Below are 15,977 nucleotides of genomic sequence, written 5' to 3'. Positions count from 1 at the left end.
TTGAATAAGAACTGAATTTGATATTTTTTTCTTCCCAAGCAAAGTTGCCAAATTAAAAAGTGGGGGGACAAGGGAAGAGAGAGAGAGAGGGAGAGAGAGAGAGAGGGAAAGAGAGAAAGAGAAAGAAAAAGAGGTAGGGTTTATTACTGAGCTTTTGGGCCACCAGCTAATATATTCTTTGCCTGAAATCCCTGTCAGCTCTGATGGCAAATTTACCCTTCATCAGACCATCTCTGTGGACTTCCAGGGAAATATGATCCTCATTCTCTTCTGTGGGTTCTTTACTAGTATCTACCTCGAGTAAATCCAGCCTTATTGCTGATGGAAATATCCCTGCCTGGTGAGAGCTGATGAAATGTAAACCATCTTAAGGTCACATGGTTGTTAGACTGGCACATTCTAGGTTCTTCTAGCTGCCATTCCTTCTTTAATGATATGGTCAGCACTGCCCTGGCATCCTCCATTGATCTGTTGGGACTTTTGCCTGCTGTTGCCTTCTAATGTTTTGTCAGCTCAGAATTTCTTAGTAATTAATACTTCTGTAATGGTCAAAGAAAAGTTACTCATCTGGAATTTCAAGGAATATGTCTCAGCTAAATTAAAATGCATGCCTACAACATTTAAAAACAGTGTTAGGTTCCAAGTTACAGAAGTTCCATTCCCACCCCAGATAGTGGGCTACATAAGACATATGCTCATTAACAAAAAATGTTTTCTCTCACTGAGTGAGAAATACTCCTAATGTGACGTCTCCATAGATGCTATAAAAAATTCAGTCACCTACCAGCTCTTTTTTCTACCATACCACACTAAAGCCTTTATGTTCATGCTCATTAGATGACTATGGTAGTCTGGCCACCAAGTTTAAGTCTCGTGCAGAAAAGTGGAACAGTAAGAAATACTGCTAGTAGTATAATAGTAAGAAAGCCTAGTAGTAGTAGTAGTAGTAGTAGTAGTAGTAGTAGTATAGATAGATGGATCTGCTGTGTGAGTAAACCCTCTGTAATGAGATTCTTAGGAACTCACTCAATGGCATCTCCTTCTGTCTAAATTTCTCACTCATATCTTTTACATTTTTGAGAGACCTGCTGGTAAATATAGATTTTTAGCTGGGCATGTAGCCACCCCAATCAATATAGGGATTCTGTTAGTAGGGGGAATGAGAATTGATAATGGGTAGACAACCAGTAATCTATATCATTTTCTTTGGTCAAGGCTTTTTTTTTTTTTTTTTTTTTTTTTTTTTTTTTTTTTTTGTAAAGACAGAGCATGGCTATGTGGAAGGAAATACATGGGTTAGGTCTTAAGTAATATGTTTACCATGAAGTTAGCATTGACTAAATATATCTTTATCATCATCTGAGTAGGATTCTAATCAACTTGACTTTCTCAGTCTCAAACCTAATGATGAGATAGAACTCATTGATTCATATTTTCCCTAAGAAGGATTTTAGAAGGTCTGTTTGTTGTTGAGAAATATTCTTATATTCTCACTTGGGAATTCAAGTTTAACAAGAGGGACCAAAAATCATTGTTTGTTGGGCATCTGAACAATTAGTTAGGTCTTAGATTCTAGGAAATAGAAGTATCTCCTAATTTTTAAAGATCAGTTTCTAAACTTTTAAGATTAGAAATGAAGAAAGCTATATGTGTGACCCTTAACTGAAAATTGCTCCAGGTTCCTGAGCTAGGAAATGTGTAAATGTTTATTCTTTTACATTTGTCATCTTTTCCTGGGACTACAGCCCAAGTCTTTCCTAGTCAAATTGGCCAACATCAGGAGGCTTATAACAGAAGTTAATTTTTAAGTCAGCCCAAGGCTGTTTCAGATAGCTTAATTCCTTGCATCTGTGAAGCTTCAAGATGTGGATCTCCTTGTCAGCGTATTGCTTTTTCTAACAGATATTTCTTCTCCTCCCTAAAGGGAACACTGATGCTATTTAGTACCTGACACATAAATCTTTCATGCAAGCTACAGGTGACCTCTAATGGAATCAACTTTTCACCTGATTACTTCAGCTATATTGTTTTTCTTTCCTAAGAGTTTCAGTTATTTAACCTTTTTCTTTTTTAAAAAGATTTTTTTTAGTTTTTTTTTTAATGTGTATTTATTTTTGAGAGAGGTAGAGGCAGAGTGCAAGTGGGGAAGGAGAAGAGACAGAGGGACAGAATCTGAAGCAGGCTTCAGACTCTGAGCTTTAGCACAGAGCCCAACATGGGGCTCGGAGTCATGGACTGCGAGATCATGACCTGAGCTGAAGTCAGACACCTACTTAACCGACTTTCCTTTGTGTGTTTTTCCTGATGATGATGGCTAAACATATCAGTTAGCCTTTCTGTGTAACAAATCACCCCCAAAGTTTAGTGGCTTAGAACAACTACTTATATAACTCATACTTCTGTGGATTCACCAATAAGCTGGACTGGTCTTCTCATGGACAGTTCTCACATATATATTTGTGGTCAGTTGGTAGGAAAGTTAAGTGCTGACTAGTGTAGTATGGCTCCAGCTGGGATAGCTTATCTCTGTACCATGTAGTCTCTTCTCCTTCAGCAGGCTGGGCTGGGCTTGTTTACATAGTTGCTAAGCAGAAGTGTGAAAGGCCTTTTGAGGCTTAGGCCTAGAACTGGCACAGGGTTACTTCTGTCTCATTCTGTCGGCCAAAGCAAGTTATAATATCAGCTGAGATTGAGGGTATGGGGAAACAGATTCCATTTCTTGATGAAAGGAGCTGTAGAGTCACATTTCCAAGGGCATGGATGCAAAGATGGGAATAATTGTTTTAATCCTCTGTGCAGCAATTGCATTGGTAGAAATATCTACCACAGTAACATTCTTTGAGTACTTATACAGGCACTACACAAGCTAAGCACTGTACAAAAATGTTTCCTTAGTTAATTAGAATAAGAACCTTAGAAGGTAGATACTAATATTATACCCATTGTATAGATGTAGAAACTCTTAAGTGATAGTCTAGCAGTTTGATTCTAGAGCCCTGTTAATCAGTTTGTCTGTTGACTTCATTTTTTTACTTGTGTACCTTTCTCAGTACAATTTTTTTTAGTATGCCCTTATAAATTGTGTGTTTACCTGTAAATTATGTACAAGTATTATTGTCAGTCTTTGTGTTAAATATTAGTAAATTTGAATTCCATTCTTATTGTATTAGATACATATAAATATCAAGAAAAGTTTAAATATATTCTTCCATCTCCTTTATGGATGTCTTGTAAACTTACTTTGGAGACCATACACCAGGGACCTCTTTATGGTCATTTTTAGTCATTGCATGATTACCATATCTATCTTTGGGTGAAACAGCATTTAATCAAGATCCAACTTGCTACTGGACTTCAGTTCTAGTTTCAGTTAATATTTCCTGCTTTAAATACAAACTGTTAAGGACATGGATTCTTTAAATATTTGATTAGGACTTATTGGAGACTATAGCTCTAATTAAATTTAAAGGGGATCTTCTGATTTATTAGAGCTAGGACTCATGACTTTATGCATCCAGTGAATTATCAGATGATTTGCTATAGACCCAACTATTCACCACTCCTTGGAGGTTTGTCAAGAAAACAAGATGATAAAGAGGAGTTATTCTTAAAGTTCTCAATTGGTAATGTATATCTGTACTATCTGTTGAGATTAATAAATGTAGGTTCTGGGTCCTACTGCTAGGGAGACTGATCCTATAGATTTGAGGTTGGGTCTAGGAATCCACATTTTTTTCCCAGGTTTTTGAGGTGATATTGATGTACTTCAAAAGCAATAAAATTTGAATTCTGCCACTTAACAGGTGAATGACCTTAGACATTTACTCTTGCATTGGTTGAGTTTCTTCAGCTATAAAATGAGAAAAGTAGTAAAGTCCAGGACCACCTTGCAAAATTGTTTTGAGAATGAAATATGTGGTAACTTTGTCAAAGAACTTTACAAAATGTAACACATTAACGTGTGAAATATTACCCAGATTTTTTTTATCTATTAAAAGACATATTCTCCATAACTAAGATACTCTATATATTGCCAATAATTTTCATTTCAGTGAAAATATGGTTCCGGGCATTTCTGTCTTATTCACTTGCTTCCCAAGGGAAGGGACCATGGTTTTGATGGAGATAGAAGAGAGTAGGGATTAAGGACATAGATTAAATTCAAACAGACGTGAGTTCTGACCGCAGCTTCTATGTGATCTTGCACTAATTCCTTAATACCACTTCTTTGTTAAGTAGTAGTTCCTACTTCCTAATCCTAATAGTTCCTACCTGTGAAAAATTTTATGATGATTAAATGTAATAACATAACCAACATTTACTACATACTTGCTACATGCCAAGCATTATTTGAAATGGTTGTCATGTAATAACTCATTTACTCACAAGAACCCTATGGTTTTGAATAGAGGTCCTATAAGGGCCCTTGTTTTACAGTTGAGGAAATCAGAGGATGGGAAGAAACGATGGTGGCACTGGGACACAAACTTCTGCCTTCTGACTCCAGAATCATCCTCTTTCCATCTTGTAGCACCACCTCTTATTAAAGGCAAAGCTTGCAAGTTATTTAGCACACCAGAAGGCACATTGTAAATCCTCAAAAGATGTTACCTATTGTTATCATCATTTGATTTCTTCACAGCTTCTTGCAGAATGCTTTGTGCAAGGTATTTGTTTAATAAATTTATGTTGATTTGATTTGGAAAGAACTCCATAGTATTCTCTTGGGCTTCTAAAAGATATATTCAATGAGAGAGTCTCTTATTTTTCAAGCTAATGTGATTTATGTGGCTGCTTTTAGATTAAGTTACTGCCTTTTATTTACAAAAGAAGATTAAATGAATATGTACAGATCTAAGAACTTCAAAATCCTCCTTGCTAAAAACTGTTTAAAAATTTGTCTTTGTAAGACAAAGAAGAATGCTTATAGGGCCAATTTATAAAATAAGTGGATTTTGCTAAATAGTATGTTTAGTATTTTTCTAAACACGTATTTAGAACTCTTCCCTGGTTCTTTTTTGCTAGTTCTTACGTTTCCTGGTGCACTGTATCTGATGGATTCCTGTTCAGTGCTTTGTCGCTTGTTTTTTCTTTCCTGTTTTCAGTATCAAGTTGTTCATCTGTATATAAAATAGGGAGCTTTACCTGAGGAATACCAAAGAGGCAGATTGGAATGTATGGGGTAAAATAAATCTTAGGTCAGAAAAATTGATGTGGTTTCATGTCCCATTGCTTTGTCTTTATTTTAGCTATTTAAATAGTGGGTAAGACTATCCTATAAAAACATACTCAAAATCTACACCTCAGGGTACTATTGACACAAGTGAAGAACAATACCCCCTCAAGCACAACTGAAACCCATTGTTCCAGCCCATCCGAGACAGTCTAATTCTCTAGGTTATGTTGTAAGGAAACCTAACCAAGATGGTATAATTAATAGACTGAAGTCTTCTGGATTTAGCCATTGTTGAATAACTGGAGGAAATATGCCAGGAGCCAAAGTCCCTTGCCTTAGTTAACCATCCGCCTGAAAGCATTTTGGTCTCACTTGTCAGGATGGTAAATGACAGATGTGTCAGCACAGCAGAAAATGTGGTCTTTGGAAGAAGTTGTAGCCAGATTCCTCTTAGCCCTGATGAAGAGCAGCTCTGTGAGTGACCACAGCGTTCACTCCATTACTAGCTAATCATACCACAGACAGTTTTTAGGCAGTCCTCAGCCTTTATCTTCTATTAGTCTGCTTTCAATCACAAAGTAAGAGAACAACTATTTGAATGAATAGGACAGACTGGCTTTGGCATTCACAGAGTCCTCAGCATTTAGCATGATTAAGAATTCTGAGGCATACCTACGGAAATGAACTTGGCTAAAACAATATGTTCATTCTAGTAGTAAAATCTGATTTTTTCCCTATAAAAGTTAAAAAAAAATAGCAGTATTCAAACTGAATGAAAATTACCAGTATGGTATTTACAACAGAAGTAAAAGTGGTAGTCAAAGCCAACTGCTATTACAAACGTCCCGAAATCTCAGTGGCCTTACATAATAAAATGTTTATCTATCACTGGATTGACAGTCCATTGTGGGAAGTGGGGTGGGGTGGGGCTCTGTTCCACACAGTTTTTAAGGATTTAGGAAGTGGGGGGGGAGGGGCTCTGTTCAACACAGGATTTAGGGATTTAGGCACTTTCCATTTAGCTGCTATACCATCTCCTGGGGAACTGGACTCTTCCAGTGGGTCCTCTGCATGCAGCCTGCAGAAAATGGATGATGATGTGGAAGACTGTATGCAGCATTTTTAGGGATTGGATATACAAGTAGTTACATCATTCATTCATTCATTTATTTGAGAAAGAGAGAGAGAGCACATGCGTGAGCTGGGGAGAGGGGCAGAGAAAGAGAGAAAGAGAACCTCAAGTAAGCTCCGTGCTCAGCATGGAACCTGACATGGGGCTTGATCCAATGACCCTGGGATCATGACCTGAGCTGAAGTCAAGAGTCGGACAATCAACTCGGTGAGTCACCCAGGTGCCCCTACTTACATCATTTTTAACAGTACTCCTCTGAGCAGAACTCAATCTCATGACCTCACATAACTACGAGGGAGGCTGGGGATTGCTCTCTAGCTATATAACCAGAAAGAAAAAATAAGTGGACTTTAGTGAACATATTTATTTATAGAGTTAATCATCTTTTCTTTTTTCCTATTGTGAATATCTCTTTTGTAGGATAATAGACATAGGTAGTCCTACTGCTCTCTGGGATATCGTGTCCAACATTTGTTTCTCTTTTAGACTTTTGGTCTTGGGTTTTTTGTTTGTTTGGTTTTAGTTTTAGTTTTAGTTTTGTTTTTTTAGTTGTAAGTAGGTTTAGACATTTTGGGTCTGACTGAATACCTTCTCTGCCAGCGCAGGTATTGACTGTTGGACCTCCATCCCCTCCCACCTGGGGGATGGGGGTGAGAGAAATGTAAAAAATGCTACTATGTTGAATCTCACATCTTCCCAGTATTCAGCCTGATGCATTCTGACCCTAAGGGATGGTGAAGGAGCAGATGTTCTAGTGGGCTGCCCCAGACCCACGGAAGTAGGTGAATTTTCAGATTCTGTGAATTTGTTAAAATTTTTTAATGTTTAATTGTTTTTGAGAGAGAAAGAGAGAGAGAGAGGGTGGAGGAGGGGCAGAGAGGGAGGGAGACACAGAATCTGAAGCAGGGTCCAGGCTCTGAGCTGTCAGCACAGAGCCTGATGTGGGGCTTGAACTCGGGGATGGTGAGGTCATGACCTGAGCTGAAGTCAGATGATTAACTGACTGAGCCACCTAGGTGCCCATGTTAGTACTTTTAACATGGAAGCTCATCACTAGACTTGTGACCACAACATTGTGGCTATGTATTTAACTTTTTTTTTTTTTTTTAACTTCTGGTTCTTTGGATTTAACTAGCCTGACTACTTCAGTAACATAGAGAAAAAAAAAAAAAAAAAACTACACTAGTTTTACTCCCAAATTTACTTGCATGTAGTTCAACTGTATTAAGCACTTTCAAAAAGTCAGTTATTAAGATAACTAGGGATATAAAAAGAATGAGCAACCTCCTGTACCTTCAAGGAACTGATGGACTAGAGGACAGAAATTTTCTAGCACATAACCAGTCTGCTATATTTATATAATAGCTATAAAACAATTATATGTATGAAAATAAGGGTATAACCCAGAATATGGGAACATAAAAAGGCATTATTGTGTCCTGTAAATGTTGTGAGTAGCTTTTTAGAGGAGGAAAGATTGGAACTAGAAGTTGAACAATGAGAAGACCTTGCTAGGCAGGAAACAGGGAGGGGTAGCTAGATATTTGGGATAGAGAGTACTTTGCAAAGGAAGTTGCGTCGTGTTTAGGGAATGATGAGGATTTAGATGTGTCAGATGAGATGATGTCAAGGGGGGGAGAGAGTGGGATGATGTGAGGTTGGAAGGTTAAGTTGGAACCACATTTGTAAAGGGTCTAAAAGACCAAAATTTGGAATTAAGGGCTTTATAATGTAAGATAAGGGGAATAGCAAACATTACTTTAGTATGAAAGTATAAAATCAGATTTGCATTTTAGGAAAATAAGTCTAGCAAAAGAATTAACAATAGATTAGAGAATTTTAAATTGTCATACTGAGTTTGTGCATATAGACGCATTATTATTGTTTTTGTCTTTCAAAGACACAAAAACCCACTTTCAAGTAGAGAATTGATACAATAGATAATACCACTTCCTTTTTCTCCTGTGCACTTTTTCTAAGGGCCACATACAGCTCTAAAATAATATGTCATGTTTTAGCCAATAAAAAATGCAACTTCCAGCTTCTGATAATGACAGACTAGCTTGTATCAGAGTAGACTTCCTACCAATAGTAATTTATAATTCTTGACAATATATAAAAGCAATGACAGAAACTGTTCATTGGCACTAGAGAGCAACTAAAGAGGATTCAGCCTTGGAAAGAAGAAACACACTGGGTGAGATCCACATTTAATTGGCTTTGACCACAAGGGCCCTCCTTGCCCACCATGGGAAGTAGCTGATAGGACTCAAATAAAAAGCAGTAGTTTTACTGATTTTAGGAATCATAGGACGAAGTCAGGTGGTCAGAACAACTAGGAATTGAGATTAGGGTACTTGAAGGGAGAGAGTCACAAAGGAGGGAATGCCCAAATCTGTAAATGAATACCTCTAATCTTTGGCAGAGCCTTAAACTGCATGTACAGATAATGAGTCCAAGGAACCCAGGAAGAAAACATGAGCTTGAAGGCTGAAAGAAGTAGAACATTCAGTTTCTCACTTTAGGGATATAGAGTTTAGAAATTTACTTCCCCCAATTTAGAGGGAATTGACAAACACCTTGGGTTTTCCATTGAAACTCCAGAAGTTTAATGCTTTAGGAATAAAGACCACATCCTAGAATTAAGGGAAAAACTGGAATAAATCTACTGTAACAAAAGCCTAAAATTAAGCCTCCATATTACCTGACAGTAATTTAACTGCTTGCTAGAGCAGTTTGCTAGAGCAAGCGTCAGTGCTGTTTGGAGTAAGATAATTTAAAGCCTTTATAACATATTAACAATGTTTGTCATCAGTAATTACTGGACAAGCAAAGAAACAAGAAAATGTGACCCAGCAACATGGGGAAAATCAGTCAATATAAACAAATTCATAGCTGACATAGATATTGGAATGGGAGGCAGGGTTGTTAAAATCACTATACAAAATCTGTGAAGGCCTTTACATGAAAAGACAGGCAAGGAGATGGAAAAGTTCAGGAGTGACACAAAAACTGTAAGAAAAAGAACCAAATGAAAATCTCAAGATCTAAAAAAAAATCTCTGAAATTAAAAAGAAAAATTGGATGGAACTAATTGCAGATTTAACACAACTCAGTAATAAAAAGACAATAAAAATTAGCAAAAGACATGAGCAGACATTTCCAAAAAGAATATATATGAATGGCCAATAAGCACTTGGCAAGATACTTAACATCGTTAATCATCGGGGAAATGCAAATTGAAATCACAGTGAGAAACCCCTTTTTATCCATTAGAATTGCTAAAATTAAAAAGGCTGACAACACCAAAAGACTGTCAAAATTTGAATTCACATACTTTGCTGGGGGTAGATGTAAATTTGTATATCACTTAGGAAAACTGTGTATTAGTTCTTTATAAAGTAAAATATATACCAACCCAGCAATTTTATTCATAGTTCTTTGTCCAGTGGAAATGAAAACATGTAGCCACACAAGGACTTGTAACTTGTACAGACTTATTCACAATAGCTAAAAACGAAACATGTCAATGCCTATTTGTACATGAGTGGATAAAGAAATCGTGGAATTTTCAACAGTGGAATATGACTCAGCAATAAAAGGGAATGGAACACTGATGCACACAACAACATAGATGGATCTCAAAAATAAGATGAGTGAAAGAAGCTAACCCCCAACCCCCATCTCTTGTATGAAGTTTGAAGTTATAAAATAGGCAAAACTTAGCTATGCTGGTCAAAATCAGAAAAGGGGCTCTCTCTAGGGTGAGAAGGGAAATTGTATGTAAAGAGCACAAGAGAACTTTATTGATATCATGGTTACATGAGTAACGTACTTGTTAAAACTCATCAAAACTGTACTTTTGAAATCTGTGTATTTGATTGTATGAACATTATAACTCATGATGTTGTCTGCCCCTCACTGATCACCTTTCATCCACTATCTGGCTTCCTTTCAAAATAGAAATAATAGTAATATTAATAATAATAACAATAACAATAATAAGAGGCAATAATCAATTACATGCTGGTGTGTACCGGGGAGGCAGGGGGACTCCTTCTGATCTCTAATATCCTGGTTTATTTTCACATCCCAGGTTACAATGATTCTCTTTCTCTGTCTCCTTATCCTTGTTTAGGAGTCTTACGTTTCCTTTCCATGCAAGGGGCCCAATCAATAACAACTAAGAACCCAAGTTTTCAGTTTCCTAATTTATGTGCATATGATCTTTGACCTTTCCATCTGTGTACTTGCCTCTCATCCAGTAGTATAAGATTTTAATTTCCAGCAGCATCAGATTTGTGTTTTCAAAAGGCGAGTTTCACTGTGTAGGCCAGGTGTTGAGGGGGGAGGCTGAGAGGCCAAAGGACTGGTGACGCTTGAGGTTGGTGAAAGTCAGGAAGCTGATCATTTAGCAGAGCTAGGGCAGCAACAGCCGAGGTTCTTGGCTTAGTGCCTGTCAAGTGAGTGAGGGTGACTTTATGGGTGTTTACTAAGACCTAAGGTGCCCTTGCCCATCATCTAGTGCCCTGTCAGATACCCTGCAGACACACAGCTGTATTTGTGTCATGTTTTTGGGGGAGGGGAAACTCGGAGGTCTGGTTCTTTTCCTCACGGCTTTAATTCTACTCTCAGTTTTGAAGTGAGTACAGATGTTTCAGAGTGACGTTCTCACTTTCTTCTTGACCTTTTTTCTTCTATAACCTGTGATATGTCAGAGACAACACTTACCAGCTTGGGAGACAGAATTGTTAGCATTTCTTCCCAATCCTGTGTTTAGTGTCATCAAGTTAATAGTTAGACATTGGACGTGGTGGGGATATTTACACAATTGATAATGGAAAATGCTGTAAATCAGCGACTCCCCACCCCAAGAGAAACTATTGTTTAATGTTTACCAGCACACTACACGACTTCTATAACCCTTCTACCTCTGCTCACCACACAAATCAAATACACACACACACACACACACACACACACACACACACACACGCACATGCACACATACACACACACACACAAGAAAACATAGTTTTGAAGGATTGGACATCATAGGTTTCTTCTATGAGACTATGGTGATTTCCAGGAAGAAAAACTGAGCTCCACTTTTCTTTCTATCTCAGGTTGTCCATTTATTTCCAAAAGGATGAAAATGAGCTAACTTCTTTCTCTCTTTCCTAGTGGATGGCTGTATTCACCGAGCAGCTGGCCCCTGTTTACTGGCAGAATGTCGTAACCTGAACGGCTGTGAAACTGGACATGCAAAAATCACATGTGGCTATGACCTGCCGGCAAAATGTGAGTACAGCTCTTTTGAACAGTGTTTCAAAATCAGATGAGCACTCTTACATTGTTTTATTGCTCAAGCGTGTAACTGGAAAGGAAGTGGCAGTGGTGATATTTAATTAAATGTGCTTATATTCAGATTTTGTACTTGGTAATAAAATGTGTTTTCCAAATAGTTCCTCAAATATATATATATATATATATATATATATATATATATACACACATATATGCATATATGTATATATATATATATATATATATAGTGTGTAAGTGTAGGTGATTGTTGCTCAGATCTTCAACAGCGTGTCTCTGAAACAGAGAAATAAACATGTGAGCAAAATATACATTATAGTATTTAAGTGCCGTGGAGTGACAGCTTCTGGAAATGATGCCAATTTCTTATTCCTTGTTCAGGTTTCTTGATTGTGGATGTGTTTAGAGCAAAGGAGATCAAAGTGATATATTGTGTTTTCAGCTGCCATGTAAAGGCTGATTGGCAATTACAGCCAAGGCATCTGTCACACTTTGCTTTCAGGAAAAGCCAATGGAATGTGGTTGTCAGTGTGAGAATGTATTTGCTCTTTGAATGTGGAATGGTCAAAACTTCCATTATATTTGAATAGAGAGAAGTATTGCATTTGATTGACCTTGTTGCCTAGTCGTTTAGCCAGCTGAGTGGGGTGGTGTAGAATAAAAATACTAAGAGAGAAGCTAGTTAAAGGCACAGATGTTTTAATCACATAATCTTCAGGGCTTGGTCAGTGGAGGTACAGGGTTTCATTGTGTCATTAAGGTGTTCATTGATCTGGAAATTGGGACACCAATTAATTGTTTATTCTATTCATCTACTTCTTATGATACTGCCTGGGTCTGTGAGTACATTTTATGTAAAAATGAAGTGTGGTTTTTGTTGTTGTTGTTGTTTTGCAGTGGAGAAAATGTGACTAAAAAATTATAACACAATCTGTGGGATACTTGGTGGGCTCTATATAGACAGGCTGTGTAAGAATGAATTCCCTATGCATATATGTGAGTGGAGAGGGTGTGTTATTTTTGAAAGATTACTTTAAAGTATGTTTAAATCTGAGGCTTTGTAGTAAATGTAATATATTAAAATGATATTTTTCCTTCATAAACATCATAATACTACTTTCTATATTTCTCACAGTGGGTTCCAGTGAAAGTATAGCAAATGTATACTGTTTAATTTTCCTTCAATGACTTCTCACTTTTCTTTCTTTCTTAGTGTTTTTTACCTTGTGTGAAAGAGTCAAGTCATGTGCCAAATGGCCCCTCACTCCCACTTGGAATGTATATTTATGTCAAATAAAGTCCTTTGGGTACAGTGGTGTTTCAAACAATTCTCCCTCTGAGTCAGAAAATTTGAGTATTTAAGGTGATTTCCCTTTCCAGGATTATGTCTCTGTGTTTACAAATATTGGTCATTTTTTTTTCTTTTTAACACCATACTACCTTTGTGATATAGCTAACTGATACCACCCTGAGAACAAACAGAATATTGATTATTTTCAGACTTGTGTCTGTCCTTAAGCTAAGGACTAAGGCCTGGTCTCCTAGTACTTTACTACTTTGTTTCCTATGTATTAAAGCACAAATAAGAAATTCTTTATAACTGAGATTTCTGAAGAGAGATAACCCCAGTATCACTAAATATGACCAAATAAAATGGTGGCTTCAGTGTATGGATTGACATCATGATAATTTTGTCTAATGTGCTTCAGTTTCACATCCTTGTAAGTCATCCAACTTAGTTCAGGGTTATTGAAGACTTGCACAATACCACTGAGGTGTAAAGATCAATACCACCAGTGCTTGTGCTTGAGGAATTTCATGATTGAGTCATATCTCTGAGCTGAGGTGTGGCTTTCCTGGGCATCCCATGCCAACTGAGTCTTTGTGGCACAAGGACTCTAGTTAATGAAAGCCAATCCACAGGGCTTGTACAGAATCTGTGTGAACTGAGATACTGAAATACTGAGATACTGAGATACTGAGTGACTGGTACACATTCCAGTCACTGTGTGCAGCCCACAGGGCACATCTAGTAAAAAAGTCATTCAGCAGTATAGAAAGTCCCAGTCTGGAATGGCAGTGCCACCTCACGAAAGTTACACACATGGACTACTTGTGAATAAGTCTTGGTATTTCTCCATATTTTAAGAGATTGATGATCTATATTTAAAACATAAAGGAAAAACAAGGAAAGCAATAAGGTGATATGGAAATGAGTAATAATCACTTATATCTGTATGCTATGTTATAGTTTTCCACAGTACTTTCACAAGCCTTTATATTTTAAGTTATATTTTATAAACATTATGTGTGTGTTCATTTTCCCTTTTCCTGTCTCTGAAAGATGTTTTTCTTTTCTCATCAATTTGGTTCATCCATTTCAGAATCATTAACAATCCACAGATGTGCTTTTGTAGAGAGAGAATGAAAAGGGAGCTCATTACATACTGTTTGGGTCATTTTCCCCCTCCATATTTAATAATTCCATGACAGTTTGACAGCAGAAACTAGTTCCTATCTGTCCTCTGTGACAGTGGGTTTATCATTATGGGGGTACTAAAGCCATTCATCTAGCCACCAATGATAATATCTTCATGCTTCAGCAATTGTTTGGAAAATGCTATTGTCTAGGTTACAGACAAAGTTGGTAATTTTGGACTGGCCTTTGCTTCCCTTATGCTTGCTAGATTAATTTATTCATAAATGCTTGTATTTGAATTAATCATATTTGTAGTCTAAATTCTGTGACTCATCATAATTTGTGGAAAGATAAGCCTCAGAGATTTAGTTTATTCTTTGTTGTTAGGATGTTTTGGTTTCTTTTGATGTAGAACATCCAATAATTATTTTCAAAAGTAATCTTAAGAGTGCAAAGAATATTGGCCAATATTTCATTAAAGGTGCAAAGAATATTGGCCAATATTTCATTAAAGGTGATTGCTAAAGAAATGACTTAAGAATTCAACTGACTATATATACAATTGGACCTTTTGGGACCTTCTCTTTTACAATATTAGATTCATAATAAAATTTAGTTTCTACAGAGTTATAGAAGCTTGTCAATATGTGGAACCTTTCTATTCAGGATATCATCATTCCACCAAAGTTTCAACTTCATGTGGGAGAAGTTTATTTATTTATCAGAGTCAAGGTTCTAGTGTCAAAATCTATCACAGTGTTTCTTGAATATGTGCTGAATTAATATGAATGAATGGGTGATCAAACGATGAATTGTTTCAGAACTTTTCACCTGGAAAATATCTTTGCAAATGTTGCTCCTACTAATTCTTTCCCTCCTGGAATGCATTCTGCCCAGTGCTGGTAGATTAATATTCCTAAATCCAGAGTCCTTATAATTGTCCATAAGACTCTAGATGATGTGACCCCCCCCCCCCCTTACATCTCTAACATCACCTCCTTCTGTCCCCTTCCTTGCTCATACAGTTTGCTTTGCTAATCTCTAATGCCTTTGCATTAGCATTCCTCTTTCCTGGAATTCTATTCTACATATCTACATGGCTTGCTCCCAACCTACTTCAAATCCTTGCTTAAATGTAACCTAAAGTATCACCCTAACAAACTTGTTTATAATTGCTTTTCTGCCTTATTTATAATTGCTTACCTCTAGTATTTAACCTTCAGATACACAGTATCATTTACTTATTGATTTTGTTTATTGTCTGTCTCTCTCTATGAAAATGAGAGTAGAGATATTTTTTTCTGCATCTTTTTCAGTTATTGCAGTGTCCACACAGGTTAGAAAAATGTTTGACATGCAATAGGGGCTCAAAATCTAATTGTTGCGCAAATAAGTAAAACCTAATTCCACTCCTCTCAAAATCCTTGGATGGGTCTTTCTTTAAACAGACTTGTTAGCCTGATCACCTTTGGCCTTCCATGATTTACTGCCATATCTTGAACTACTTACAACCTTTTACATGATGTGAATTGCTGACAGTGGTCTGCCTGTGCATGGGGCCTGCATTTGGGGCCATCTAGAAAGCTCTTTCTTTGCTCCTTTTCTGTCTTCCAGACAGCTCAAGTATCACTTCTGCCATGAGACAAGTCTTCCCTTATCAACTCAGGTAAAAGTGCCTTCTTTTTTCTTCAAACTCCTGAACTCCTGACTTCCTGAATACTGACTGTTAACACATTGAGGGCATTTTTCACTACTTCTTATTGTTATATATGCAAGCTTTCCACATTTCTTTAATCCCTTGGATGTAATGGATACTAGAGAAACATCTACTAAATTAATTGCTTGTTAAAGGTGGAAGATTGATTGATAATTGGTGATGGGTAAAATGTTAAAGAAAATTTATGTTAATATTCCTGAGAAATGAT

The 15,977-nt window shown here is 36.9% G+C and overlaps 1 protein-coding gene across 1 annotated transcript in view; it reads left to right on the top strand.

Annotated features, from left to right (window-relative positions):
• MACROD2 (mono-ADP ribosylhydrolase 2) overlaps nt 1-15,977 on the top strand; it is a 2,034,677-nt gene that overhangs the window by 720,601 nt on the left and 1,298,099 nt on the right. Inside the window, exon 5 of the mRNA XM_060611757.3 lies at nt 11,493-11,609. Within this exon, the coding sequence (XP_060467740.1) occupies nt 11,493-11,609 (117 nt within the window). The remainder of the gene's footprint in view (nt 1-11,492; nt 11,610-15,977) is intronic.

Source organism: Panthera onca, chromosome A3 (genome assembly GCF_046562875.1).
Source record: "Panthera onca isolate mPanOnc1 chromosome A3, mPanOnc1 haplotype 2, whole genome shotgun sequence".
Lineage (NCBI taxonomy): Eukaryota > Metazoa > Chordata > Mammalia > Carnivora > Felidae > Panthera > Panthera onca.
This window is presented reverse-complemented; position numbering and strand designations above follow the sequence as displayed.